Below are 25,949 nucleotides of genomic sequence, written 5' to 3'. Positions count from 1 at the left end.
GCCAGGGCAGCCGTAAAGGCCGAGGGAGCACAAACAACAACCTGATTTCACCCTCCTATAAGACAAACATGGGTAAATCATCTTTTTACAATACGGCCACCCAAGGGTGGAACTGTTTGACTCCTGCCCTCAAAACATGCACCTCTTTGGCCTCCTTCAAAACGGCCCTAAAAATACACCTTTCAGGGGGACAGAAACGGAGATAGTTATCACGACTCTCTCCGGATCAATCCCCCCCCCACCCCTTTTTTTCTCCACCTACGCTGTCCATACTATGTGTCTTTTTAACTTATTGTTATTTTGCATCAATGGAGTAATTTATTATTAGTTTTATTGGTATTGTTAAATGGCGATGATTTACGTACTAACGGAAACAATACCGCAAGGGCTTTTTTTGAAATGCTCTTCTTAGACAGGATGTTTGACTTTATTTGTACTGTAATACATGCTTCTGTGTGACTGTACTTGTACTCTAACATTCTATCTAATAAATATATTCATTCATTCATTCATTTGGTGCGATTGGTTTGATTGAGGAAGCAGTGAGGTCACATAACCTGATAATGCTGCCCCACCGAGCCCAAATGTAGGTCGGCCCCTCCCTCAATGTAAGTGAACCTGATGACAACGAGAAAATAGATTTAAAGATACAAACAATGAAACACTCTTGTCCTTTGGAGATGAACATTCAAATTGATCGTAGCTTAGATTTAATCACAGACTTGCTTTCTGATTACAAAGTCTGACATCTCTGCCACACGACTACCTCATTTATACTGTCATATATTTTCACGTAAGGAATAAGAATAAAGTCCTTCTGCTTTGCTTCTTGGTCTTTCGGCCATGAGAGCTAACTGTGAAGAGAGTGAGCCGGTTGGTCAAAGAAGGCATGACAATGTACAGAAGAATTTTACAGTGTTGTCATTGTTTAGTTTGCATTGACTTTACATTAATGCCGGTTTACTCTACACACGGCATGGGACTTTAAAGCAATTATAAAATCGACAAAACGAGCTGAACAGCTAAATTCTGCTCCCCTTCATCTCAATGAGGCGACTGCAAATGTCTCAGCATCAGCAGAAATATCAAAACCGAATCAGATTTCTACAAAAGAGCCTTCCAGAGTAGAAACCGGTAAGGGAGTTAGTACGCCACCGTACCACGGAACAGCCTCGCAGCAGCAGATACCTCCACGCCTGTCGCCCTTTTGTCTAATCAGGTCACCGGTTCTCTTCTATGTTTAGCTGCATCTATTTTGAAAAGTGTGAAACAACTGAGTTGTTCAGTCGCTGAAGAGCGAAGCTGCTTCATACACACAATATACTCCTCTCCCGTTCCAGTTCAGAAATGAACAACTCTCTACTCACATCTTCACGGAGGACGTCATCTCGGGTATGATTGCCAGAGTATCGTAATGTACAGCAGTGGATCGAACGGCAGCAGCTGTGACGGTGCAGGTGAAAGATATCCGTCATGTTCTGCCTCTGGATTTGCTTCAGCTAATTTAACCATTGTGGTCGGAGACACTCATTTCTGTGAGGACAAGATGTCACTCATTCAGGGATGCGACTATTTCCAAGCTCTGTACCGTTCTGGGATGAAGGAGTGCAGGCAGGAAGAAATCCACCTGAAGTCCCTGCAGGCTCGAGGCTTCTTCATAGCTATGGCTGTGTTACGAGGTGAGATGCCCGTCCTGGATGATGATGACATTGTGGAGGCCATTGAATGTGCCGCTTTCTTGCAGATGGCTCCACTCGTGAAGCATTTGATCAACGTCATAAACTCTGACAATTGTCTTCTGATGTGTCACACGGCCGCAACATTTGGTCTTATGGACCTTTACCGCGCTGCGGCACTGTTTATCCGAAACATGTACGCCGACGTGGAGGCAGAAGTCAGGAAGTCTTTTCCATCAGAGCTGGTCTCCTATGTGGAGTCTTTGACCCCCAGCGTGTTTGTGGCTGTCGGGGCCCACGCGACTTGTGGTGTGGATGAAACTGTCCATCCCGCCTCCAGGACGGTTTGCTACCTGGATGAGATTCGCAACAGTTGGAAGGTTCTGACGGACCTTCCGTTACAGGCCAGTACATCCATGGCCGGAGTGACCGTTTTAGACAACAAACTCTACATAGTTGGAGGAATTCATGGAGTTCAGAGACAAGTAGTTGACTCATGTTTCTGCTACAGCATCGAAGACAACTGCTGGAACAGGTTTCCTGGTCCGTCACAGCTCCGGTACAATCTCGGCCTCGTGGGTGTCGACGGCCGTCTTTACGCCATTGGAGGAGAGTACAACAAAAAGGTGATGTCATCTGTGGAAACATACAAGGTGACTTCCAGAAGGTGGGGGTTTGCTGCTCACTTGCCTCGACCAGCAGCAGGAGTGGCGTGCACCAAGGCCATGAGCAGGGTATTTGTCTGTTTATGGAAGCCAATGGAGACCACAGAGATTTACGAGCACATACCGAGGACAGATGAGTGGCAGCTCGTTACCACCCTGATCAGGCACCAGAGCTATGGCCACTGCATGGTCGGACACAGGGACAATCTGTACATCGTTAGAAACGGACCATCAGATGACTTCCTGAGGTGCATGATGGACTGCTATAACCTGACCTCGGGCCAGTGGTCTTCTCTGCCAGGGCACTTCGCCAACAGCAAAGGTTCACTTTTCACCGCGGTGGTAAGAGGCAACTCCGTGTTCACGCTCAACAGGAGCATGACTCTGGAGTACGCCATCGACAATAAAACCTGGAAGCCCAGGCGGCAGATGAAGGGTTTCCCCAGAAGCGGATCGGTGTGGACATTTCTGCTCCAGCTGCCAGACACTCTCCTGTTGCAGTAACCCCTTCATTTCCCCTGGGATCAGTTTGATGACCCAGTAACAGTTTATGACAGCACTGGTTCCCTGTTGTTCATATAATATCACTTTAATCAGTGGTTGTAATAAGGTTCTCACCAAACTATTAGCTGAGTTCTTGTATCTCTAGGTTCTTGTATCTAGGTTTCTCCAAATAGAAGTAAGTACAGCTTTCATGATAATCCTTCTCTCTGCTGAGGTTTCAGTAAAGGGACATAAATCCTTTAGTGTGGATCAAGACATAATCTAATCAATTACTGTATAAAGTGTTACCCCCCCCCCACACACACACACACACACACAAACTGCTCATAAGTTAATCTCATAATAAAACCACATTTTATGTTACAGTAATACTGTGTATCATTCATTATATCGTTGTGTGTGCAGTATAGGTATATAACAATTATAAAAGTTTTTTCCTTTGTTATTAGCGTTGATTTGAGTGTTTTTAGACACCGGAGCGGATTAAATTGTTTTCGTTTATTTTATATGGGAAAAATTGATTTGACATACTAGCGATTTGAGTCACAAGCTCGGTCCCGGAACAAGTTATACTTGTATGTCAAGGTATTATTGTGTACCGGTATATATAATATTCCTCCCCTCGTGCACACCTCCACTTCTCCAGGATCTCAGCCTGTCACCACAGATCACGGTGTCACATGTAAACATCACAATCCATGGAGACTCAGAACTGATCCCTGGTGTCCTCCCACCTTCTCTTTAAAAACCCCCGTCACACCTGAAACTTGACCTTGACATGAGTTCAGGCTGTCTGTAATGACTCTCCCACACCGCCCGCTCAGTATCACTTATAACATCTTATTTTATCTTATGGGAGGAGAGTGGGAGGAGAGTGGGAGGAGAGTGGGAGGAGAGTGAAGCTGAACTTCGGCCCGCTGGTCTCTGTTTAGAGATCCGATGAACTCCCAGAGCTGCAGACTTAAACAGACCGACAAGTCGACGGCCTGAACACAACCGCTCTGAGGTCCGTTCTCACTCTGCAGGTGAGTACAGGAACAAACAATATGTTTGCAGGTCTTTCACCTGAAGAAGAAAACTCTCTTTATATCAACACACTGTAGTTCCTGAGACATCTTAATGGGTGGGATGTATGATATATGTCCAGTTGTCAAATGCTGGATTCTGTAATGGGAACACAGCTGTGCTTGGATTCTGGGTGTAAATCCTTGCTCCGTCTTGTAGCCGTAATATTCCTGGTGCTTTTCCTGCTTGCTAACTGTTTGCAAACCGCTTCACTGCAGAGCAAATAATGCTGCAATCCAGCACCGCTGCAAGAACCGTAAGATCGAGGCAGGCTGTGATTCTGATGGCCCGAAAGCATAACCCTCATAATAATAGACACAGACGTATTGATGTTCTACATGTGAATTAAAACATGTTTATTTCTATTCTTGGATCTAGTTGCTGTTGTGTGTTAGTTTGGTAATTTTTCAGTGAACATTCTCATTTCTTTATTTGTGTCAATTTTATCATCGCTGAAAATAACACAATTTATTTAATATGGCAATAAATCTGGACATAAAATCACTAAGAAACTAAGATAATAAAACAATGAAGTTATATTACAACTAAGGACATGATGACTCAGAAAGTTAATATTTTAGTGAACTGAACGGAGACGGTCTCTGGAATGATTCAATTTAAAGGCAAACCCAGAAGCTTCCTGCACTCCAGCTATTTAATGCTACACATTTTGACTATTTGCTGGTTCTCCGTCGGGTGTTATACCTTACATTGTTGATGATGACTTTCACATGATTTGTTCTTTTGCCTGATGCATGTTGTTTTATGAGTATCACGGGTCGTTTGTTGTATGAGGGTTTATAATGTTGGAACCAAATGCAAACAGAACAGATGTGGCAAAATTTACCGTCTCTGAGGTAGGTCAAATGAGGATCTCAGCAGGTGCCTCTGGAGGCAGCGGCGTCGTAACCTGCTCAGGTAAATACGAGGGCGAGTAGAGGTTCAAAGTTAAAAGGTCTGAAGTATGTTGGTACAGATTCTCAAGGGAAGTAACTAGATGATTTTGGCTAAAGCGTTTGGACCACAGGTGACTGAAAATCTGGGCTGGGGTTGATTGCTGCAGATCTCAGGTGGAACCAGAGGGACACGCCTACCTTACACAAACATGGGTAGACAGGAAGCAGACAAACAAACAACACGGAGCAGGGAGAGGCAGACCCCCCCCCCCCAGTCACATATTCCAAATGTTGACCTACCTGCATGTCATCTGATCTGTCTGTCAGTTCAGCATGGACAGGAAACAGTTTTGTGTGAAGCTGTCAGTCCACCCGTCCAGAGGACTTGTGGATGAGAAATTCACTGTCCTGGTTCAGAAGGCCCCCCCTGGTTTCCAGCTGACCATCCACGCTCTCCACAAGTGTGAAGATGGACCGAACTGGGAGGGGTTTGCTCACTACACCACCAGTGCTACTGGGACTGTGAATGGTAACTGGTACAAAGCATAGACTTACAGAATTCAGGAAAATGTATTTAGAATTTTTCAAAAGAAACACATTTTCCTAATGTTGTGGTATTGTAACAAAATAATAAACATCCACAAAATTTTTATTTATTTACCTGTTTTACAGTTTCAGAGGATCCCAGTCTGGGTGGGACATATTGTGGGGTTGAACAAATGGGTCTTCTCTGGAGCCTCAGACCCGTTGCAGGCAGCAGTCCATGGATTAGGTAGGCCAAGAGCAAACCAATCAGTATCAAATCAATAACCAGTATCAAGGGTGACACATCCCATAATCCCCACAGGCTGAGGAAGACGAACGTCCAGATTCCACTGGTTTTCACAATCTCGGTGTACCAGGGACATCAGACTGGGGGATTTGTGGATCTGTTGCCGCTGGCTGGGGTGGTGGTGGAACGTTGGTACATGGCCCCCGATGTCCAAAGAATCCCAATCACAGAGGATGGAGTCACTGCAGCCCTGTTCCTGCCTTCAGGTAGGACACGAGAAGAGTGTGGAAGGTGTCCTGTGGGTGGACATCACCTGTAACATGGCCAGTGGGTAATACAAAATAAAAAAGGCTATCCTTTACCAAAACAAATCCTAGATGCACGGGAAGATCAGAAATAGACCTGTCGGTGTTGTGACTTGTCTGAAGGACCTGGACCATTCCCTGGTGTCTTGGATCTGTGGGGGGGTGGAGGGAAGTTGGTGGAGTATCGTGCAGCAATGCTGGCATCGCACGGCTTTGCCTCCCTTGCCCTTGACTATCTTACCCCTAAAGTCACCCTGGAAACTGGGAAGATGGTGGACAGCGATTACTTTGAGGTAAACCTCGTGTTTTTTTTTTTTTTTAACCTGCAGGAGGTTCTCTTTCTGCTGCCTTCACCAAGACGCTGTGGAATCAGTAGTGGACAAACAGATTTATTGTATCTTCAAAAGCTCTGGATCTCGATCTAGAACGACCCTCCACTACTCAAACTGTGCTTTTAGTGAATAACTTCGAAACAAATAATGATATTAATGTGAATCCAATGACTAAAAGTTTGTTTTCATGGTTAAGGAATCTAAAAATATAGATAAAATAAATGTAGGGCCATTATTTTTGGTGTAAATCATCATAGGGGTCACTGAGGTGCTTGGTGGAGGTCTGTGCTCTTTAAGTGCTTTTCTAGTTACAACAGTTCACTGAATTAAAATGAAAGACACGACACATTCGTTCAGAGTTGAACATTAGAAAATCATGAGAAAATTAGACAAGGCTAAAATCCTGGAAGTCAGTAAAATGAACAGACCAAGAAGCAACAAAAATATAGGATACATGTTAACACCAATCAAATGCTGTCAGAATCTGTCCAACAGAAGGCACCTCTGTCCTGAGATGTCTAGTTGAGACAAAGAGAACCTCAAGTAAAACAGGTTTAATATGAAAAGCCATAAAGCAAAGAGACACATGAATGAAGTCACGTAACGTAAGTGACTTCACCTATGGCCCAGAAACGGAGTTAATCACTGCACAACCTGACAGACATAAAAGTAGATTCAAAGATCAAAAACCAAACGACTGCGTCTGCCTCACATTGACCAACCAGCCGGCAGCATTTCATGTTTAACGACAGCTGGACTGTGGTAACATGTGACTCATTAGAAAGGAGCTTGTCATGTTTGTGACAAATGAAAAGCCACAGAACATTATGCTTCCAATTTCCTTTTTCTCCGGGTACAAACGGTTCAGCAGGCTGTTCTCTGAGTCGTAGCGTCCCGGCATTATTCTTAACATGACTTCTTACTGCAGGCAGCCTACGGCGTCCTACGGCAACATCCTCGGGTCCTTGGCAGCAGAATCGCCATGGTCGGCCTTTCCTTCGGCACCAGCGTGACCCTCAAAGTGGCAGCTTACTCTGAGCTCATAAAGGTAACACAACTAACGTTTATCATCTTCATGTGGCTAAGTGTAGCTCCGCAATGAAGGCGAGTCGAGGCTAAGCGCCTAAAACAGTGTGTGTGTGTGTGTGTGTCAGCTCAGGTGTGTAGTGTGTATTAGTGGGAGTCATGTGCAGCCGGTTGATGGATCTATCAAAGAGATGATGAGTTTCCTCAGGGAGTAAGTTCACCCGCCCTGATTCATTGATTGATCTTTGTCACTCAGAACTGATAACTTGCTTTACATTTCTGCCCAATCAGGAATGCTGCCAAGGCTCGGATCACCGATGACAACCAGGTGATCTGGAGAGATTTGTTGCTGCCTATTCCCACTGATCCCACACTTAAAGTGGATGTGAGTTTCCTCCTTATGCCTGTGTTCTTGAAGTGGTCGTTGTGTTTTTTAGGGAGGCTTTCTTTTTACATACATGGACTTCTTAATTATTTAGATAATTTGGAGAGTGGACTTTAAGCTGGTGAGTCCACGAAGAACCTGATCAATATGTGGATACATTTTCCTCTCTCTCTCTCTCTCTCTTCTCTCTGATGTAATAAAATATTGTTATTTGCATGAACACACAAAGCTGCAGCAGAAACGATGCTCCCGTCTTTCTCAGGTGGGACGACTGCAGTGTCCTCTGTTGCTGGTTGTAGGAGAGGATGATCAGAACTGGCCTGCACGTGAGTCTGCAACTGATGTGAGTTCACCCACATGACAACATCCTGTCAGCTTCGTCCAAGTGATGGACGTTTTGCCTTTTAACGTTTCAAGTGAAATAGACTTAGTCCGGTGTAGAGCAAACACGATAGAAGAAAAGCACGACTCATCCCTTCCTCAAATCCTCAGCGATTCCTGCACAGATGGAATGATTGATAAGAAGCTTCAATGACCCACAGGAAACAACAACATGTAGATGTGAAATCGCCACTGCCACCTATTGTTGCAGTTGTGCAATTACACTTTATTCTAGCACACCAATGAATAAACAATAAGTGTCATCTTGCATGTTCTCTGGGGTCACCCCCATTATTCTATATTAACTAGGTTAGGGTTCAGCCTCTGGACAATTGAGATGTTACAAGTCAGGTTGCCAGTTTTGCACGTCAAAGACAAGTTTCAATCTACTTCTTTTAACATGTTTGTAGAAGGAAAACATTGCCAAGGCTGAGCATTACCTCCAAAATGATCCGTCTCCTCACAAATTACATTCCTTTTATATGTTGTAGGGAATACAGCTGTTCTCCTCGACAGTCTTCCCCAAATCCTATCTCCTTGGAGCTCTTGGAATCTCCAGTGAAAGTTTTATGCAAATCTCTATTTTAGCTTGAAAACTTTCAAACAAGAAAAGTGTTCATTTATTTTACATCCTATTATCCAGATAAAGGCAATGATGGAGCGGGCGGGGAATTGCCACCTTCTGACTGTCCTGCAGTATCCGAACGCTGGCCATTTGATAGAACCTCCGTACACACCCCTCACCCGATCCAGCTTCTTCAAGTCAGCCACATCAGATCAGAAGTGTAGGTTCCATTGGAAAGCTGGTCAACAGTAATATAAATGAAACACAAGACTTTAAAATGCTCTTGACTTTGGGTGGATGTTTGATTTTTCTTTGCAGCAATAACTCTGTGGGGCGGAGAGACGGTGGCACATTCTCGTGCTCAGGAAGACGCCTGGAGGAAGATGCTGGTGTTTCTGAGGGAGAACCTCTATGGAGGAACAAACCCTGGAGTAAAGTCTTATTCCCAGCTGTAACTGAAGCGTATCCACAGCCTCAGAGAGAGATGGGCTTAATGTTAGACCTGATACAAGATCGCATCTCAAGTCAATTCAACAGAGTTGAAATACATCATGTGATTTTGTTGTTTTTCTTTGTGTTTAGATTAAATTAGACTACAACTGTTTTAATCACTGTTGTAATGGTAGCAACGTTACGTTAACACAAAAAAAACTATACAATTGTGCATACATACATTTATTAATAATGTGAATTTGTAGTGATTAAAAGTGTAAAATGTTAATCAGCATAATTCCCACAAACAATCAAGAGTGGTTTGTTGGAATCAGAATCAAAATATTGATCCCAAGGGGGAAATTGCTTTTTGTACAGTTGTACTGGGCGGCTGTGGTAGAGCGGGTCGTCCAGTGATCAGCGAATCAGTGGTTTGAATCCCAGCTCTGACTGTCCACATGTCGAAGTTTTCCTTGGGCAAGACACTGAACCCCAAATTGCTTCCAAGTGGGTTTGGCAGCACCTTGGATGGCAGCAGTCACCCACTGGAATGTGAATGAGCGTGTGAATATGTGGCTTAATTGTAAAGCGTTTTGTGCACCGGACACGTGAAAAAAGTGCAGTCCATTTACCATTTACTTCTCTAGAAAGTATGAGAACAAGTTTCCCACAACCAAGAAGAAATGCAAGTAAAAGCTTTTCTACAATGCAAGTGTATTAAGGATAAATAAAGAATGAAATCTAAGGATCTATACAGTAGGGTGTCTTTCGTCCTCACCATCTGTCAGAGTGGAGTTGGCCAGTTGCATGGGTTTGTGTGTGTGTGTTTCTAGTTCACCACTCAATTCATGTCACTGTGTGTACTATATGGCAATAAGCATGCTGAAAAATGCTGAGTTTTATGTTGCATTTGCCTTTTAAATGATTAAAGTTTGATTTATATCACTTTCAAAAACGCTGCTCTACAAATAAACTTTCGTTAAAACAATAACTTGAACTTTTTTGCATGTCACGTTTAATACGACTGTACGACACAGTAATATTCGCACTGACAGTACAATACTGTGTAAAGTAGTGTCCTCTAACATTCTATCTAATAAATATATTTATCATCATCATCAGCACGTGTACTGTCCCTTTAAGAGTCAGTCACCTGAGAGCGCTCGGCCATTACCGCTGTTCACCAGCCGGTGGTGTCCGTCAACAACCGTGGAGATTTCAAACCACTCTATCGAGCCTCCTACGACTTCAAAGAGTAGGTTTTATAGTTGAACATTGACGTTGTGATAATACGAGTTACACCGTGTTAATACCTCTGCACTTTGTTTTTTGCAGCAGTCTAAGAAAGCTACGAGATGTAACTATTCTGCTGCGAGCTAACCATTAGACCGAAGCTAATGCTACGAGCTAACGTCACTTTTAACAATAAGAGCAGTATTACAGGCTAGTTTCATGTGTCTGCGCTTATGCTCTCTCCAAGTATTATTCATATGAGGCATTCCAGAAAGAGCTGTGTTTCGCGTCCATTTCATCCTTTGTTTACAAATTTAGCGTTAGCATATTCTGTAGAATGCTGCAGGTTAGCTCATTTACGGTGTATATAAATTATATATGCATATAATTCCTGTTTGTCTGCATACAATAAAATTAAGTGGTGCATATTTTGTAGCTCAATCCTTGAAACGTTTCATCCGGAAGACGAGCAAATGTTTGAGCGTCGTATTTCAGACGGTCCGTCCTCTGATTGCTATTGTTGTTGACCACATGCTAACTATCTAGCAGCTCTTCTGTTGATCAGCCATGGAGGACGATGACAGCCAAGATGAGCTGATCAACCACAATGCATCCCACAGCACAGGGAGGAGAGTTGCGCTGTGGGCCATCTCGGGTAAATACTTGTTTTACTGTATATTACCATGTGATGAATGAGAGTAAATGATGTACCGGTAAACACCAATGTATACTTGTTGCTTGGGAGTTCAGGCGAACACCGCCTAAAGTACCTTTCAGCTCACGCATATTGTGTGTTTGTTTTAGACGACTCCGACAATGTTGAAGAGGAGTCTGAAGAAGGGGAATCTGACAATAGCGAGGAACAAGAGCAGGGTCACCAAGATGGAGAGGAGGAGGAAGGGAATGGTGAGTAGGTGATGGTAGGAAAGATGTTCATGTTTATTTGTTTTAAACTAGGTCATCAGAAATATGAATCATGTGAGCCTCTTATTCGGGTTCCATTTATCTATTCAAACAAAGTCTCTAAAATGTGCTGCTCTTTTCAAGCCTATTCAATACTGCATTACAGTCCCTACTAAAACTCAAACATTTATTTTTACTGGGGAGCTTAAAGTACAAAAATAGGGTTCTAGCTACAGACTTACGATATGAGTTTCTAAATACATTTACACTCGTCAACCATAAAGTTATAGCCACATGCCTAACTAGAAAAGCACTCGGAGAGCCCAGACAAATACACAACTGACTTCTACAATCTTTGGCAGATGAGGAGGAGGAGGAGGAGGAGGAGGAGGGAGAAGATAAGGCTGAGGATGGAGCTTTTGGAGAAATGTCTACCGACCTTGCAGGGTTGAGCTCAGATGAGGAGACAGAGAAGTGTCCGATCTGCCTAAACTCGTTCAGAAACCAACCTGTTGCAACACCTGAGAACTGTTTGCATAATTTCTGTCTTGACTGCATCCTTGAATGGACCAAGGTGGGTATAACTTAATCTTGTACTACCCAAAGAGTGAGCAGTTAGTTCAGTGGAAGCTGAAAGCTTCATTTCTAGTCTGTGTTTGTCCACTCTTCAGAATGCCAACTCCTGTCCCGTTGACCGTATTTCTTTCGACAACATTCACCTAAGGAAATGTTACGGAGGCAAAGTAAAAAAAGTGGTGAGTGAGCCTAGCCATGCCTTCTGGTAAATCTCTAAGCCTATAAAGCAGTTATTTTGGAATTAATTGCAGATTTTCATCATGATTGGTTAATTCAGATCACAGTACAAAAGCCTGCAAAGGAAGGCCAAGAGGAAGGAGTCGATTTGAACTTGGAGCAGACAAACTGTGAGGTGTGCGGGGGCAGTGACCGCGAGGACCGCCTGTTGCTCTGCGACGGCTGTGATGCTGGGTGAGAAAGGCGTTTTTGGCGCTCCCTTGTCGGTATGCTAAATGTTTTTACCCATATCTGATCATAAAACCTTGCCATGATTGCCTCTTGTTGTTCTTTGTTTTATAGGTATCACATGGAGTGTCTCAGACCGCCTCTTGATTCAGTTCCTGTAGAGGAGTGGTTCTGCCCTGAATGCGATGCCAACAACCGTCACTCAAGTAAGCCTTTCGTTTATTCAGTCCAAACTCACTTAAATCTGACTTGGTCCGTACGTATACTAGGGATCGGTCGATAATCGGCCTTTTGACACATATTGGCACCGGCCAATAAGAGATCAATGTAAAACTGGCACCGCAGTCCTGCACAACTCATAACTATTACTAATGTCACTGTTAGCGTGTTAGCTCAGTGGAAAAGCCTTATAATAATTGTTGTTTATTGTCTTCTAAGATAAAAAAAAAAAAAAAGTTTACTTAAAGGCATTTAAATGAAGTTAAGTGTTGGAGTTCGTATTATTCTAAATTTTAACGCCAAGATTTTCACCTTTATTGCAAATGAGTATCGACTTCAAATATCGGTTATCGGCCTCCTGGACAAGTATTAACAATCGGTATTAGTATCGGCCATAAAAAAAAGCCCATGTCGGTCGATCGCTAACGTATACTCTAGCTTTGAGGTGGCAACTCGGAGGCATTGGCACTCATTTGCATCCTATCACAAGTTAAGTTTGTACATTTTCTTGACTTAGGGACGTCAATTGAAGGGTACAGTGCTAGAGAGCGCCTCCGCTCGCCTGCCCATCCTGCTACCAGTCACTCTCAGGCCCATGCTGCTGGTCCCACCAGAGCTATCGCCCGGACCCAGCAGAGCGAGAGAGTTCGAGCTAATGTCAACCGCCATCGCATCACGCAGGCAGGCACATCACAGGTTTGGCATGAAGCATGGCGCTTTCATTTTGGCTTATTTTCTAATCTTTGTATACAAAGGTCTGAATATTTTGATGTTTCCACAGTTTGTTGTTGTGCAGATCAGATTTACTGTTGGCACTTACCACTTACTAAATTGTGTACAGTATTTGGGTAAAGTAGTTTCACGCTACTGACAGCAGCAATGACAGTTTGTGCTTTGAATTATTATTAGACTCCTATTCTATAAGGCCTTGAAGTCCCCAATGTGCATTTTATAGGCCTTTCTTGCCTAAAACTGCACTTGATTCATGTATTATAGGATGCCTGTATGCCCTGTATGTCCTGTTTTATACTTCCTGTCATTGTCTGTGTTTATGTGACTTAAAATGCAAATGAATTCATGCTAACCGCATGCCTTTTTAGAAGTCTGCAAGATATCATACATACATAGTAGGGAATATTTTCTGATGGAGAAACAAGATGGATGATTTATTTCCCCTTATGTTTGGGGCATCTGCAGATAATTTTTTTGTTGGAACATTTATGAAACAGTGCATGTGTTTGGAAATTCTGTTTAAACCACAATTGTATGTTATCAATTAAAATTTTGTTACCAGTTGGCTCCCACATTTCTAATCCAGTCGACTTGGCTTGACGACACGATCAATGCTGTGGTCGCTGGACTCAACACTTCCGTTTATATCCGGGACTTCACACCTCGTATCCCATCGCGCCGCAGGCGCCAGACCAGTACGTAAGCTGCTGCATACAAATACAAAACATTTTTAGGATAGACTTTGCATAACCACCGGCACAGAAAGGAAATCGAGTAATAACTGTGAGGTAATGATGCACTTTTAATCAGAGATAACCTCTGTTCCATCAGCGAAGCGCAGAAAGGCTGCTTCAAGGAGGAGTTCAAGTACAGGAGTCAAAAAGCGGAGACGAAAAGTAAGGAGGACAAAATCCAAAAAAAGGATGGTGAGTATGTCGTCAGCATCAGCTTTGAAGACTTTATTTTGAACTTCTCACTATATGTATTAGCACAAAATATAGACAATGATTTGTGTATTTCTCTTATTTTAATATTTTCCCACCAGGTGTTCAAAAAGGAAGCCAGTTCTCGAAAGCGTATTGCTAATAATCTCAGGATTGTGAAGGATAAGAAGAATCCCTCGGTTCCGACAGTATACCGGCCATCAGAGCGCACACTGAGTGAAATGCGTGCTGAAATAGGCGCTGCACCCCTGTCTGTCTATGGAGATCCATTTTACCTGGACCCATTTATGGATGAGTAAGAAAACTATTTGATATTGTAGAGCTGACATTGAAATATTTTATGGTTTTGATATAATATGCATGTATTGGTGTGCAGAAGTTTATTTCTTTGGGACACGCCACAAAGTAGACACAATGCAAATGACTCGCACTGGAATGCATGTAGGTGCGACTTGTGTTAACCAAATGCAGAGCTTGTTTAAGTACAGTACTGCAGTATGTGCTGCTACTGTATTTTATGTTGCAATACTGTATATGTGTTGTAATACATGTTGTCATTTTTTTAAAACTATATTGTTACTGTTTTGTTTTTCTTGAGCTAGAAAATGCTTATTTTATCAATAAAATAATGGAAATGTAAACATTTATACATCCTGCAGAATTCTGCCATATAGCAGAAAATCCGTGATAGAGTAAATCCGCGAAAAGTGAGCCACGGCGGAGCGAGGGACGACTACGTTTTTATAAATAAGTATGGATGAAATCATTCTACGTTTGCTCTGCTTTACCAGGAGTAGCTTGGATGCCCCCCAATCAGAAGGTGCTGTGGAGGCGTCTCCTATGCCGGATCTGCTGGGCAGGATCTTATCTGAACAGAGCATGCTCCTGATGGACAGCTCTAATGTCATTATTAATCGGGATGGTTCCCTCAGAGCTACAAAATCAAGTGAGTTTGTCAGCACATTTTTAAACAAAGACTATACAGTTTTGGGTTGTTGAACTTCAACATCTTAGATCTGACCGTATAGGATACTATTTGATGTTACTGAAATGGAGGTACCCAGGAAAGGCTGGGGGACATGGAGTCCGAGAGGGCCATGTTTTTCTACCTCCATGTCGAAACAACTTCTCTGAGCTGACATGCCAAGATCTCCAATCGGGGAAAGTCTATTTGGGGGGGTACTGGAGAGGAGGAATAGACAGATGGTCAAAACTCAGATTCAGGAGGAACAGCACAGTTTTTGTCCCGGTCCCCCAGTATCCCCCCCAGAAGAGCGAGAGGTGGTGTCTGTGGAGAGGGAAGCCTGGTCATATCTGCTCAGACTGTGGCCTCCACCATCTGGCCCCGGATAAGTGGTAGAAGATGGATGGATGGAAATGGAGCAATTTAGCTTGAAATTCAACAGCTCGATTTTAAGTAATCTTGTTACCATTCTCCAGGTCTGTAGTTTACTCAGACACTGTCAAACTCTGAGCATGAGTAATGTACTATATATAATTAGTGCAAACTACCAAACAAGGTGGAAAAAGTAAATATTCTAAATGTTTATATTTGATTATAATTTACAGTCTTCTTCTGTTCCAGTGATGGCATCCGACTTAAAACCAGGTCTAAGCAAAAACACTCGCTCAGGAGATTCCAGCACGCAGATCAATCCAGTGATGTCCCCGAACCAAGGCGATGGTTACCTGTCCCCCCCTCATACAGACATGCCAGGATCCTTCCACAGCTCCACGAACAGAGCTTTCTCCCACATGCCCTCCTCAGCTCGTCCCGTCCAACCATTTTCCAATTCAAGCTATCCGATGTTACAGCCGCCGCCGCCTCCTCCAATCAGATCTGTCCAGTCTCCTGCTCAAACAGACACTAATGGAGTTGGCGCCCCCTGTCCCAACTCATCCATCCAACCCGCACCAGGCTCCAGATCAAAGAGAAAGGAAATTTCCGTATCAAACAAAACAGCAACAAAGCCAGTGTGGGTAGACGTGTCGGAGCTTCCTAGGATACCAAAAATGAAAAGGGAGGACAATGGTACCAAAACCGAACCCAGTAATAGTAGTAGAAATATTAGTGCTTCTACTAATGGTGGTAATACCTATGGAATGCCACAAATTTCCATTAACTGTCTTGCTGGGGACAAGGAAAGGAAACAAAGTCCAGACCAGCGAAAAGGCAGGCCTGATGGTCAGAGGCCAAGGCCTGGCGCAGGAAGCTCGTCGTCAGCTTTCTCCAACTCATTCTCTTCCTCTTCCTCTTCCTCTGGCATGCCCGCCAGCCACCCACATTATTCCTCATCTTCGTCAACAGTAAGCTTCCGCATTAACTCCAGTGGGAACTCCTGGAATTCAAGGAGGTTGAATGTCACCTCAGCATCTACTAGTGGAGAGAGCACGAAGAAGTCCTGGAAACAAAACAAAGATGAAGCCAAAAAGAGACAGCTGCACAGAGACAAACAGATGCTCCTGGCGTCACGTGTGCCTGTCAAAGAGGAAACCGACGAGAATAGGATCTATGATCCCTTTAATCCCACAATATCAGACTCAAGCAACTCAGAAGGGGAATCTGAGTGCGAAAGCCCCAATAGCAGCTCCCAAAACACTACACAGGATGAAGAGGCTCCTGTTTTTGAAGACAAGAGGGGCTTGGTACAAAATAAGGACGACCTGGCTATTGTTAAAACTGAAACAGAAGAGACTGATATCTCAGAGGATCAACCAAAGCTAGCTAGTGATCAAGAAACCAGATCTGAGGAGGTTATCCCGGTTAAAAAAGAAGTGTTCGAGACTTTGTCTCTGAATGCTACAATTAAAAAAGAGCCCGGGCTAGAAGATCCAGAGGAAAGTACAAGGATTGGTGGCCGCATTAAAATGTTGATTTCTCAGACCCCAGACCCAGTTCATCGTTGCCTTGTAAAAATGGAGAGAGAGACTCCACATGAGGAGAATGTTCCAGTTCTCAATAGTGCTTGCTCTAACTGGATGAAAAATGTCTCCGCATCCAGTTCTTCTTCCAACACTAAACAAAAGGAAGAAACTAAACCAGACTTGAAATCCTGGAAAGCTTCCAGCAGTCCAGATGCAGACGGATATAAAAGGGGGGGCCATTGCCCCTCAGGCCAGGGAAACCGACAGAAAGAAAAGGAGAACCAAGAAAGGAGTCTGAGGCAGTCAAGGTCTAGAGACAGGAGAGCCCACTCAACTTCAGAAAGCTCACAGTCCTGTTCCCCTGACAAGACTCTCAGAAAGAGAAGGCATTCCAGGTCACGGTCCAAAGAAAGGAGGCAATCAAGGTAAATGTTGCATGAATGTACTGTTGACACTGAAGTATGTGGAAATTTGGCTATTAAAATTATTCACTTCTCTGAATGTAAATTTATACTCGATAAGTGTGTATGTGGGTTAGTGGAGCGCAGAGAAAGTCCTGTAATTAAACAGGACTCAATGGCAGACAGAGTAAAGCAAGTTTTTTCTAGGTTCTTTTGTTTAAACTTTGGTGTTCGTGCCGGCTCGGCTTGAATTGACTCTGTATCGGGTGCTTTTCTTCAGGTCGTTTGCCATTTTGGGATAGTACGGTACCCTATGGTAATTGGAGGCCACTAGAAACCGTCATGTCGTCGTCTTTAATGTTTAACATCTCGTCCACCTATCACGATCCTCTGATCTATGAAGGACAGGAGCATCTGAACTATCTAAATCTAGTAGCCACAATTTTTAAATAAAGTTACACTCAACTAGCTTGGCTAATTGAGTGTAATGGCTACTGATTTATTTTATTTATTCCAGATCTGCTTCCAGCTCTAGCAGCAGAGAGTGTTCACAGAACAAGAGGCAAGAACAAAGTAACAGTGGTGACAGATGTGATGGAAGAGAGAGAGACTCAGAGAGAAGACTGGTGGCCAGGAAGCAGAGACATGGCAGCTCTCGCTCAAAGTCACGCTCCAGGTCCAGATCCACTTCTAGATCAAGAGACTGTAAACGCGAGCGGTCTGTCTCAAAATCGAGGTCCAGATCAAGGGAAAGGAGAAAAGGTCAAACACGACTGCAAGAGTCGGCCCCCGCCTCTCGATACAAAGGGGAGTCTAGTTCAAAAGATGAAAGGAGAAACAGGTCTAGTGCCAGTTCAAGAGAGAGAAGGAAAGAAGGTTCATCAGCCAGGGGCTCCCAGAAAAATTCAGGCTCCTGCGTTTCACCTTCGAAAGACAAACATCCGTTACAGACCAAGCAAAAAGGGAAAGATATCACTCAAAGATCCATCAAAGAGGAAGAGGAAGAGGAAGAGGTTGCTACGGTTCATAAACGAGAGGGCAAAGGTGCCCTCTCGGCTGACAGTCGGGCCACAACAGCAGAAATGGCCAAAGAGACATTCGTTAGGAAGGAATGCAAGAAAGAAAAACAAGCAACATTTGATATGTTTGAAGATTCTCCAATTACTGAACCCATTAAGAAAGAAGAAACTGACATCCCTGATTTGATGGTAGAAAAACAAATTGAAGTAAAAACAGAATCCCCCATCAAGACTGAAACGTGTGAAATTCCCATAGTTAACCCTGAACCAAGTTTCTCTATCACCTCGCATCCTACTCAGGCCAGTTTTGTTAAAGTGGAACGCGTCGAAGATACGAAGATCTCCCAATCCCCACCATCTGCAGAACAACCAAACGCCGCAGAGTCGACCGTTCCCGTAAAGCAGGAAGTTCAGCAACCCTCTGACTCCGATGAAGACTTCAATGTGGACGTGATGCTCGACAACCTGGACTGTGAAAAGTCTCAGAATACAGAGAGCTCATCTGTCAAAAAAGAAGTACTTGAGGAGTGGAAAATGGAAGGAGGGCAGGTTTTGAGTGTATCTGGAGCAAAATCCAAGAGTCAAGTGAAGAGAGTCACCTGGAATATACAAGAGCCTGAAGGGCCTCCGGTGGAGAAATCGGCAAGCAGTAAGACGTTTAAAGGTTTTACATTGAAAACTCCATTTACAGATTCAAAAATCTGTTTAAAATACACAACTCTGATTCACTTTGACTTTTCGTGGTTGCTATATAAAGATATCAAAGAACAATTTAGAACCTTTTGGTGCTGATCCAGACCACCATGTGGACGGTGTAAATCTAATTAAGAGGGGAATGAGCTGCTTGGCGGAGGTCTGTGCTCTCTGAGTGCTTTTCTGTTTGTAAAAATACTATTAAATTAAATTGTTTCTATGTAATGTAGACATAACATTTGGACACTTTATCTTGACATTCAGGCTTACATTGTAAACTGTTTGTATATTAATCTCTCACAGAGCTGGCCTTGTATAAGTTGAGACTGAAGCAGGACGGCCCCCGCAGACTGTCTTCAACAGGCCAGTCATCCAGTCAGGTAGGACCGTCTAGTCGGTGTATAAATAAACCTGATATCTCCAGTATTCATAGACTTTAGACAAGCATCTCAGGTGTCATACATTCAATGTGGTTCAATGTGACTAAATGACCAAAAGGTGGCAGTGTTGATCCACATTTACAAATACTGTACATATCCTGGCTTAAGTCAAATGATGGAAACTGAAACTGATACTGGGGGGTTTCCAGGCTAAACAAAAGTGAAACACTCACCCTGGAGATCCAAACTGTTGTCTGCGCATCTAATGTCATCACACACAATCACTTTTCTTCAGAGATCCTCACTCTGACACATAAATAATGGTTTTGCTTTTTCAGTTCTGTAATTTCTTTTGTCCCTTTTTACTTTTATCAGGATAACACTGGAGTTGCCAGCGACTCTTCTAAGGACAGCGCTACTGTGCTCAGTATCTTGTCTAAATCTGATGGAGCACATCCTCAGGGATCTGCCAGGGAACCAGCAGATGTAGAGGAAGGGGATATGTCAAGGAAAGACAAAGTGAGGCTAGCTCATTTTTTCATTTTGAATAGTCTTAATATAACTCCTTACTACTTTGAGCATACATGCATAGACTCTGCCTTGACAGGTAATAGTTTGCTTCTATCAACAGTACCTGAAGAAGCTGCACATGCAGGAGAGAGCTATAGAGGAGGTGAAGCTAGCTATCAAGCCTTTCTACCAGGGGAGAGACATCAACAAGGACGAATACAAAGACATTCTACGTAAAGCTGTCCAGAAGGTGGGTTAACAAGTTTACCAAGATACCTTGAATATGTCCAATAATTAACATCTGATCTTCTTTGGATCCTCCCCACCAGGTGTGTCACAGCAAGAGTGGGGAAATCAACCCGGTGAAGGTTGGCAATCTGGTCAAGGCATATGTGGACAAATATAAACATGCTAGGAAGCACAAGAAAGGCGAGGACTCGGGGAAGGAGCAAGATGTTGAAGCTGAGGCCCTGAGAAGCTCTGACAGCCCGTGAAGAGATCACCATGGACGTTTATTCCTATGTTAGATTACAAGTTATTATATTCTGTGTCCAACAGCTGGGCGTGATCTCACACTTTTCCTGACTGATGTTCAATGTGGAACATTTTTCATGTCAAAGTCCATCCGTTCTTCCCTTTTCTTGTGTTCAAGACGACTTTAAGTGATGTCTTGTACTTTTGCTGTCACTAAAGGAAAGTCCTTTTCTGTCGTGCAGCTCAAAAAAGTATTTTTTTTTTTTTTGCAAATGTGCCTTGAAGAGGTAAATCTCAGAAACCGTTCTTCAGGTAGTTTTTCCATGGGCACATCACAATGTGGGCTTTTATTTCTCTGGTTCTTTTTCTTTTGTGGAAGAGGGGTATTTAATCACTGGGAAAACACATGTTGCCAGTTAATGGTAAAGTATACAGGATATGCATATTTAGGTTGTTTGTCAAGATAAGACACCATTATGCAATTTTTCTAGAAGATGTATCATTAAAGTAATTTAGCAATTTTAGATTTTGTTGTAAATATAAATTTGATACGTTCACTCATATTAATGTTTAGTCTTTGTTGTTGTTAAATATTTGTACCCAAAAGTTTTCTTCCACAGCTCTGATGTCTGTGTCAAAGACCTAAAGGTAGTCCAAGGTGTACAATATGTTAATTCTCCGTAGTTTGCCATTAATAACTCCGCTCAAATAAAGGCCTCTTCTCTTTGGATCAATTCTGTCATGTCCAAAACTGTCATTTGGAGAACCAGAAAATGTTTTGTTTTGTGCCAAATTGAGTGCAGCACTATTTGCAGTACAGTTATTAGATGAGACAATACCTAATTGGTAACAGTTATTTATTAACACAAAGATGAAAATCTAGGTGTCAAATTATCGCGTTAATTAACTACAATCCTATTTAACGCGTTATATTTTTTAATCGCATGAATCTAATTTCTTACTTTTCTGCTTCTGTATTTCCTTTTTATATCAGGTTGAGGGCTTTTCTCTTCAATTTTTAGGTGAGATTAAAAATAGATTAATTAATTACAGATCATACTTAATTAATGGCACGCATTTTTTTAATTGCTTGACAGCACTAGAAAAAAATGTAACATGTAACATAAAATAGCAACAACAACAAATAATAAAATATTGGAGTTGATCAGTGATGACGACAAGTGATGTCCAATTCACATGGAGCAGATGACACTCTGTGCTGGCTCCAGATCAACAGCCGGCAGGCCGAGGACAGCGTTAATGAGATCATAGAGGCTGTTGTATGAGATCTGTAGGCTGACATTGGTGCTGTGTAGAGAAGAGGCCCCCTCCAATTGGGCTAGCTCATGAAAGTAGCGACAGATCAGAGGGACCACCTACAGCCGCAAAGGGAGGAAGACCTTTTAACGTCGCTCAAAACTGCATGACTGAACGAGCTCAACGAAAATGCTATGCTTGTCTGTGAGGTGAAATTCGGGGTGGTGGTGGTGGGGGGAGTTACCTTGACTACAATAAGCTTCTTTTCCAAAGCTCTTCCATCAGGAAACTTCTCTCCAAAGCACATGTTGATTGTGTATTCAGGAGAGCCCCCACTGTGCTCCGTAAACTGCTTCAGCTCTGAGCACGGATACAAGAGGGACTATCGATTTGACTGTTCAAAGCGGCCTCAAATACTGCAGTCATATATAAATACAACAATAACACTAGAAGTACAGCAATAATACCAGGAATACAGCAGTAACACTAGAAATACAGCAGTGACACTAGAAATAAAGTAATACTTGTAATAAAGCAGTAATACGAATAATTCCACGGTAACACCACGATATACATTTTGTTCACCTACCATTCACAAATTTCTCAAAGCTGAGGAGCTCCACCATGGTGTTCTGGGGCAGTTTTCTTGGGTCTGGGTGAGCGACACTGGGCTCGCTGGTGCTGGCAAACACATGGCATCTGTCCAGCCTGCAGGCGTAGATCCCCGTGTCCCGTACCTCCAGGAGGAGACCCCTCTGGATGCTGTTGAGGATGCGGTTGGTGAAATCAATCTGGTATAAAGAAGGCTATGATCAGGAGGATGCCGTTAAGATGAGCTCGGACTCATCGAGGACGTACTGGACTAATTGGGACACGGTGGGAATGAATCCAGTTTTTACCACCGTGTGCGTCGCTCTTTCTGCCAGATCTCTAACCACTCCAAAGAATGAAAGCTTGAAATGGCAACACGACACACTAAAAGTGCTTTGCATTACATTTCTATTGGTTTGCTGAGGCTAATGTCAGCAGAGGGTTTTCTAACCCTTCATCCTGTGGTGCACTTCTAGAGAAAACGCTTTATTTTACACATTTCCATGTTGGACAGTGTCCCACAGCTGTCTACCTGATGGATTCTCACGCACCTGTTTGCGGTCCAGCAGCCCATCAGTGGAGGGGAAGCAGATAGGGTGAGCTTCGAGGTCAGGGGCCTCCTGGTAGTGGAGCTGGAGACGAGGGGCCCTCACCCTGGTCTTCAGCATTTCTCTCTTTCTGTAATGGACGGTGATTTCCAAGTCATTTAGATTTGGCTGCAGGGATGAACTGACGACGGGGGGAGGATGCGCTGAAAAGAAAAATGGACAAAATGAATATAGTAACATTTAAGGTCACGTCTTTACACATATTCAGTTGGAAACTTTTTTACAGCATTTCATTCATAGATTTCATCCACATACTCTGGTGGAACGACGGCTGCTCTGGCTGCAGCTGTGGATTGACCTCAGCTGGATCGTGTTGGACATAGTGCTCGACCCAGGGTTGCTCCTCTGTTATAGACAATAAAATAAAACTACATTTAGCCCTAAACGTGGGAAACCAGGGTAAAGTGCATTCACTCTATTATGACCTGTGCTACATCGTTACACATTTGCACGAATCTCCTGTACCTGATGGATGGTTTCCAAGATCCAACGCCATGAAATTATTTAGCAGATTGTGCTGTTGGGAAAAAAATATTTGAGCAATTTAATGTTAGTGACTATCACAAATTCTCAGCATAGATGGGTAATAATGGCCTCTGAGCTCATCTGCACCTCGGTTCCCGAGGGGACGCGCTCGATGGGTGAGCTGTAGGTGTCCAGCGTCATTTCAGAATCCTCCTGGCATTCTTGATGTTGTGTCGTCAGATTTCCAACGTTTGCTGCAGATGAAGAATAACGTTCCGCATTGACTTGAATTTAACCTTTGAATCCCCCCCCCCCCCCCCCCCCCCGGAGGGCGTTGAACTTACACCCTCTGTTGATTATCTCGTAGATTTTATGAGGGTCCTCCGAATTCTTGGAATTGTCCTGTGTCATCTTGAAATGAAATTTTAGGTTGTTGAGAGCACATCGGAAGTTGGTTTTCCACCTGGCCTTGTCGTGGGGGAACTCGCTGATTTTACCGCTCGCTACTGCCCACGCCTGCCAACCAAACAAAGACAGCGTACAAGTCTCAACATGTTTTCATTTCACTGCATTCATAGAACAGCTGAGCTCACCTTACAGGTCAGGATTCTACACCATCAGGAACTGTGATCAAGAACAAGCAAATTCTGAATTTGCAATGCAAACGCTCGAAACCACCTGTAGCTCCTGACTTACTTTTTGTGTGTTACTCGTGTGGCTGATTATTAGTTCCGTTTATTGCTTCATTTGGGAACGTTTGATTTCTGGAGTAATACACACCGATCAGTCATAACATTATTATTATAATGTAGGCACGACTTCTGCTGCCACGTCACCCCCCGACCTGTCGAGGACCCCCACCAGACCTGCTGTGGTGTCCAGCACCAAGCCATGACGAGCAGGCCCTTTAAGTCCTGCATGTTGCCTTGGCTACACTTGACCCTGCTTTCACACACACGCACACACACACACACCTATGGACAATTAAATTCACCTGTTGCAAGCTGCATGTTTTTGGTGGTGGGTGGAAGCCGGAAAGCCCGGAGAGAACCCATGCAGACACATGGACACCTCACAGAAAGGCAACACTGCTACCCACTGCGCCACCGTGCTGCACCTGCCTAACATATCCCACGCGATTAAGAGATGGTCCGTGTTATTCCCTTCACCTGTCAGTGGTCAACATTGTAGCGACCGTGAGGGCCGCTCGCTCGGTTCGGACTGTTGGGTGCAATGCACCATGGGAGTTCGGGGGTCTCGGTTAGTAAAATGTGCTTATTGGGGTTGATGTTGGTTTTGCCTTGCCGTGCTTCTGGGGGGGGGGGTTGTTAGTTTAGTTGGTGGAGACAGTGTGTTATGTTGTAAGGGTGAAGGGTGTGTGTGGTGTGGCCTCTGTGCACGTGTTGTTGTCTTTCCTTTCCTGTGTCAAAATAAAAGCACCTGCGGGAGGGCGCGTGCACGAGTCTGGCGCCGGTGTTGGTTGTTCTACAGAAGCTCGCTACCGGATGTTATGGCTGATCGGAGCATGTTTTAGTCATTCCTTCCCACTCAGGTTGTGCAACTGCGGCTACTTTGTCTTAGTGAATGCGCTGATAGAAATGAAAGGAGGAATTTCCGCGCACGCGCACTACAAAGTTGTGCAGTGGTTGTTTATTGGAAGGGTTTACTTTAATCTCAACTCTTCCTCAAATCAAACGTCAGCCAAACGTCACAGGAGCCATCTAGATCTGACATTAGCAGATAAATCCAGACAGTTTGTTTGTTCGTACCCGGAATATTTTGCCGTCCTCGTCGTTGCAGTCCTTCCTGGAGTTGTGTTTCCACGGCACTCTGAACGTGTTTGGGTCCACGTAGCGCAGCCCCGCGTACTGGCCCGTCTCCACTTGCTCCACGAGCCAGCTGGCAAACTGAGGTTTGGGGGGGCTGACGGGGAAACATGGCAGATCGCTGTTAGACGAGAGAGCGCGCTCACAGAGAACAGAGCAGGACGCACGCCGGGCAATACGCGCGCACTTTGACGCGCTCGGTGCGGTAACGAGGGATTTAAATAACCGCAGCGTGTCGACCGGTGCAGTTAGACGTCACTAAACACAACCAGGAGATAATACTTTGATCAGGGAGCGACAAAGATAAGGATGTCCCCCTGCCCCCCCCCCCCTACCTTTGCATTTCTTCAGCAGATCTCCCGTTTTTTGCGCGTCACACTCTGAAAGTTCGGAAGCGCTCGGCCTTTTTTATGGGAACTAAACCAGTGACATCATGTGAGGTTTTTGCGTCTCCTCCCCCCGGCGGGAGGAAAGAAAGCTCTCGTCAGTTCCGACGAATGGGCGAGTTCGACTCACGTTGGATGCGGGGGACACGCCCGCTGGCTCCGCGGCCGACCTGGAGTTTCTTCCGTCTCACGTGTCGTCATCACGTTTCTGATTTCATCATCCACATGTTCCCAACATCAAACCGTCTAAAACAAGTGTCAATCAGCACATTCTCTGATGTGGGGGCTATAAACACACCTCACAGCTGCTACATTTCAAGCATTAAGGTTGATTTCCATGACATGCTTGTCTATTATTTGTCTATTTGGAACAGAGCATTGTTTTCTACTGTCTGACCGTGCCCTGACCACAGACTGCATTACAGAAACATCAAAAGACACGAGGATTTCACTGCTTC

The 25,949-nt window shown here is 43.9% G+C and overlaps 4 protein-coding genes across 4 annotated transcripts; 3 read left to right on the top strand and 1 right to left on the bottom strand.

Annotated features, from left to right (window-relative positions):
* Positions 1-1,414: 1,414 nt before the first annotated feature.
* Positions 1,415-2,845, top strand: kbtbd13b (kelch repeat and BTB domain containing 13b). Its single transcript, XM_068739725.1, has one exon. It carries the CDS (start codon positions 1,415-1,417, stop codon positions 2,843-2,845), a length of 1,431 nt encoding a protein of 476 aa, XP_068595826.1.
* Positions 2,846-5,139: 2,294 nt separating this feature from the next.
* LOC137893751 (peroxisomal succinyl-coenzyme A thioesterase-like) lies at positions 5,140-9,027 on the top strand. The gene is made up of 10 exons (XM_068739183.1): positions 5,140-5,335; positions 5,479-5,578; positions 5,654-5,844; positions 6,007-6,176; positions 7,144-7,263; positions 7,370-7,452; positions 7,533-7,626; positions 7,889-7,969; positions 8,651-8,792; positions 8,891-9,027. Exons 1-10 carry the CDS (start codon positions 5,140-5,142, stop codon positions 9,025-9,027), a joined length of 1,314 nt encoding a protein of 437 aa, XP_068595284.1.
* A 1,777-nt stretch (positions 9,028-10,804) lies between these two features.
* Positions 10,805-21,084, top strand: phrf1 (PHD and ring finger domains 1). The gene is made up of 18 exons (XM_068738892.1): positions 10,805-10,892; positions 11,042-11,143; positions 11,503-11,714; positions 11,812-11,895; positions 11,994-12,127; positions 12,236-12,327; positions 12,858-13,036; positions 13,635-13,767; positions 13,835-13,846; positions 13,883-13,998; positions 14,118-14,311; positions 14,808-14,962; positions 16,325-16,858; positions 18,216-18,950; positions 19,298-19,374; positions 19,750-19,893; positions 20,006-20,134; positions 20,214-21,084. Exons 1-18 carry the CDS (start codon positions 10,805-10,807, stop codon positions 20,376-20,378), a joined length of 3,285 nt encoding a protein of 1,094 aa, XP_068594993.1. The 3' UTR covers positions 20,379-21,084.
* A 183-nt stretch (positions 21,085-21,267) lies between these two features.
* irf7 (interferon regulatory factor 7) lies at positions 21,268-25,556 on the bottom strand. The gene is made up of 10 exons (XM_068739022.1): positions 25,441-25,556; positions 25,049-25,202; positions 23,624-23,795; positions 23,427-23,533; positions 23,280-23,331; positions 23,070-23,159; positions 22,758-22,957; positions 22,205-22,406; positions 21,860-21,975; positions 21,268-21,734 (listed from the first exon to the last, which is right to left on the bottom strand). Exons 1-10 carry the CDS (start codon positions 25,446-25,448, stop codon positions 21,552-21,554), a joined length of 1,284 nt encoding a protein of 427 aa, XP_068595123.1. The 5' UTR covers positions 25,449-25,556; the 3' UTR covers positions 21,268-21,551.
* Between the last annotated feature and the right edge of the window lie 393 nt (positions 25,557-25,949).

This window comes from Brachionichthys hirsutus, chromosome 5 (assembly GCF_040956055.1).
Source record: "Brachionichthys hirsutus isolate HB-005 chromosome 5, CSIRO-AGI_Bhir_v1, whole genome shotgun sequence".
Classification (NCBI taxonomy): Eukaryota; Metazoa; Chordata; class Actinopteri; order Lophiiformes; family Brachionichthyidae; genus Brachionichthys; species Brachionichthys hirsutus.
This window is presented reverse-complemented; position numbering and strand designations above follow the sequence as displayed.

Coding starts and splice junctions, on each gene's coding strand:
- kbtbd13b (XM_068739725.1), top strand. CDS start 1,415: ATGTACAGCAGTGGATCGAACGGCAGCAGCTGTGACGGTGCAGGTGAA.
- LOC137893751 (XM_068739183.1), top strand. CDS start 5,140: ATGGACAGGAAACAGTTTTGTGTGAAGCTGTCAGTCCACCCGTCCAGA. Junction 5,336..5,478: donor TGCTACTGGGACTGTGAATG/GTAACTGGTACA, acceptor CCTGTTTTACAG/TTTCAGAGGATCCCAGTCTG. Junction 5,845..6,006: donor AGCCCTGTTCCTGCCTTCAG/GTAGGACACGAG, acceptor ACTTGTCTGAAG/GACCTGGACCATTCCCTGGT.
- phrf1 (XM_068738892.1), top strand. CDS start 10,805: ATGGAGGACGATGACAGCCAAGATGAGCTGATCAACCACAATGCATCC. Junction 16,859..18,215: donor GCTAGAAGATCCAGAGGAAA/GTACAAGGATTG, acceptor CACCTTCGAAAG/ACAAACATCCGTTACAGACC. Junction 20,135..20,213: donor TACGTAAAGCTGTCCAGAAG/GTGGGTTAACAA, acceptor CCTCCCCACCAG/GTGTGTCACAGCAAGAGTGG.
- irf7 (XM_068739022.1), bottom strand. Junction 23,796..25,048: donor AGGACGGCAAAATATTCCGG/GTACGAACAAAC, acceptor TTTGGTTGGCAG/GCGTGGGCAGTAGCGAGCGG. Junction 22,958..23,069: donor GCAGCCGTCGTTCCACCAGA/GTATGTGGATGA, acceptor TTTTCTTTTCAG/CGCATCCTCCCCCCGTCGTC.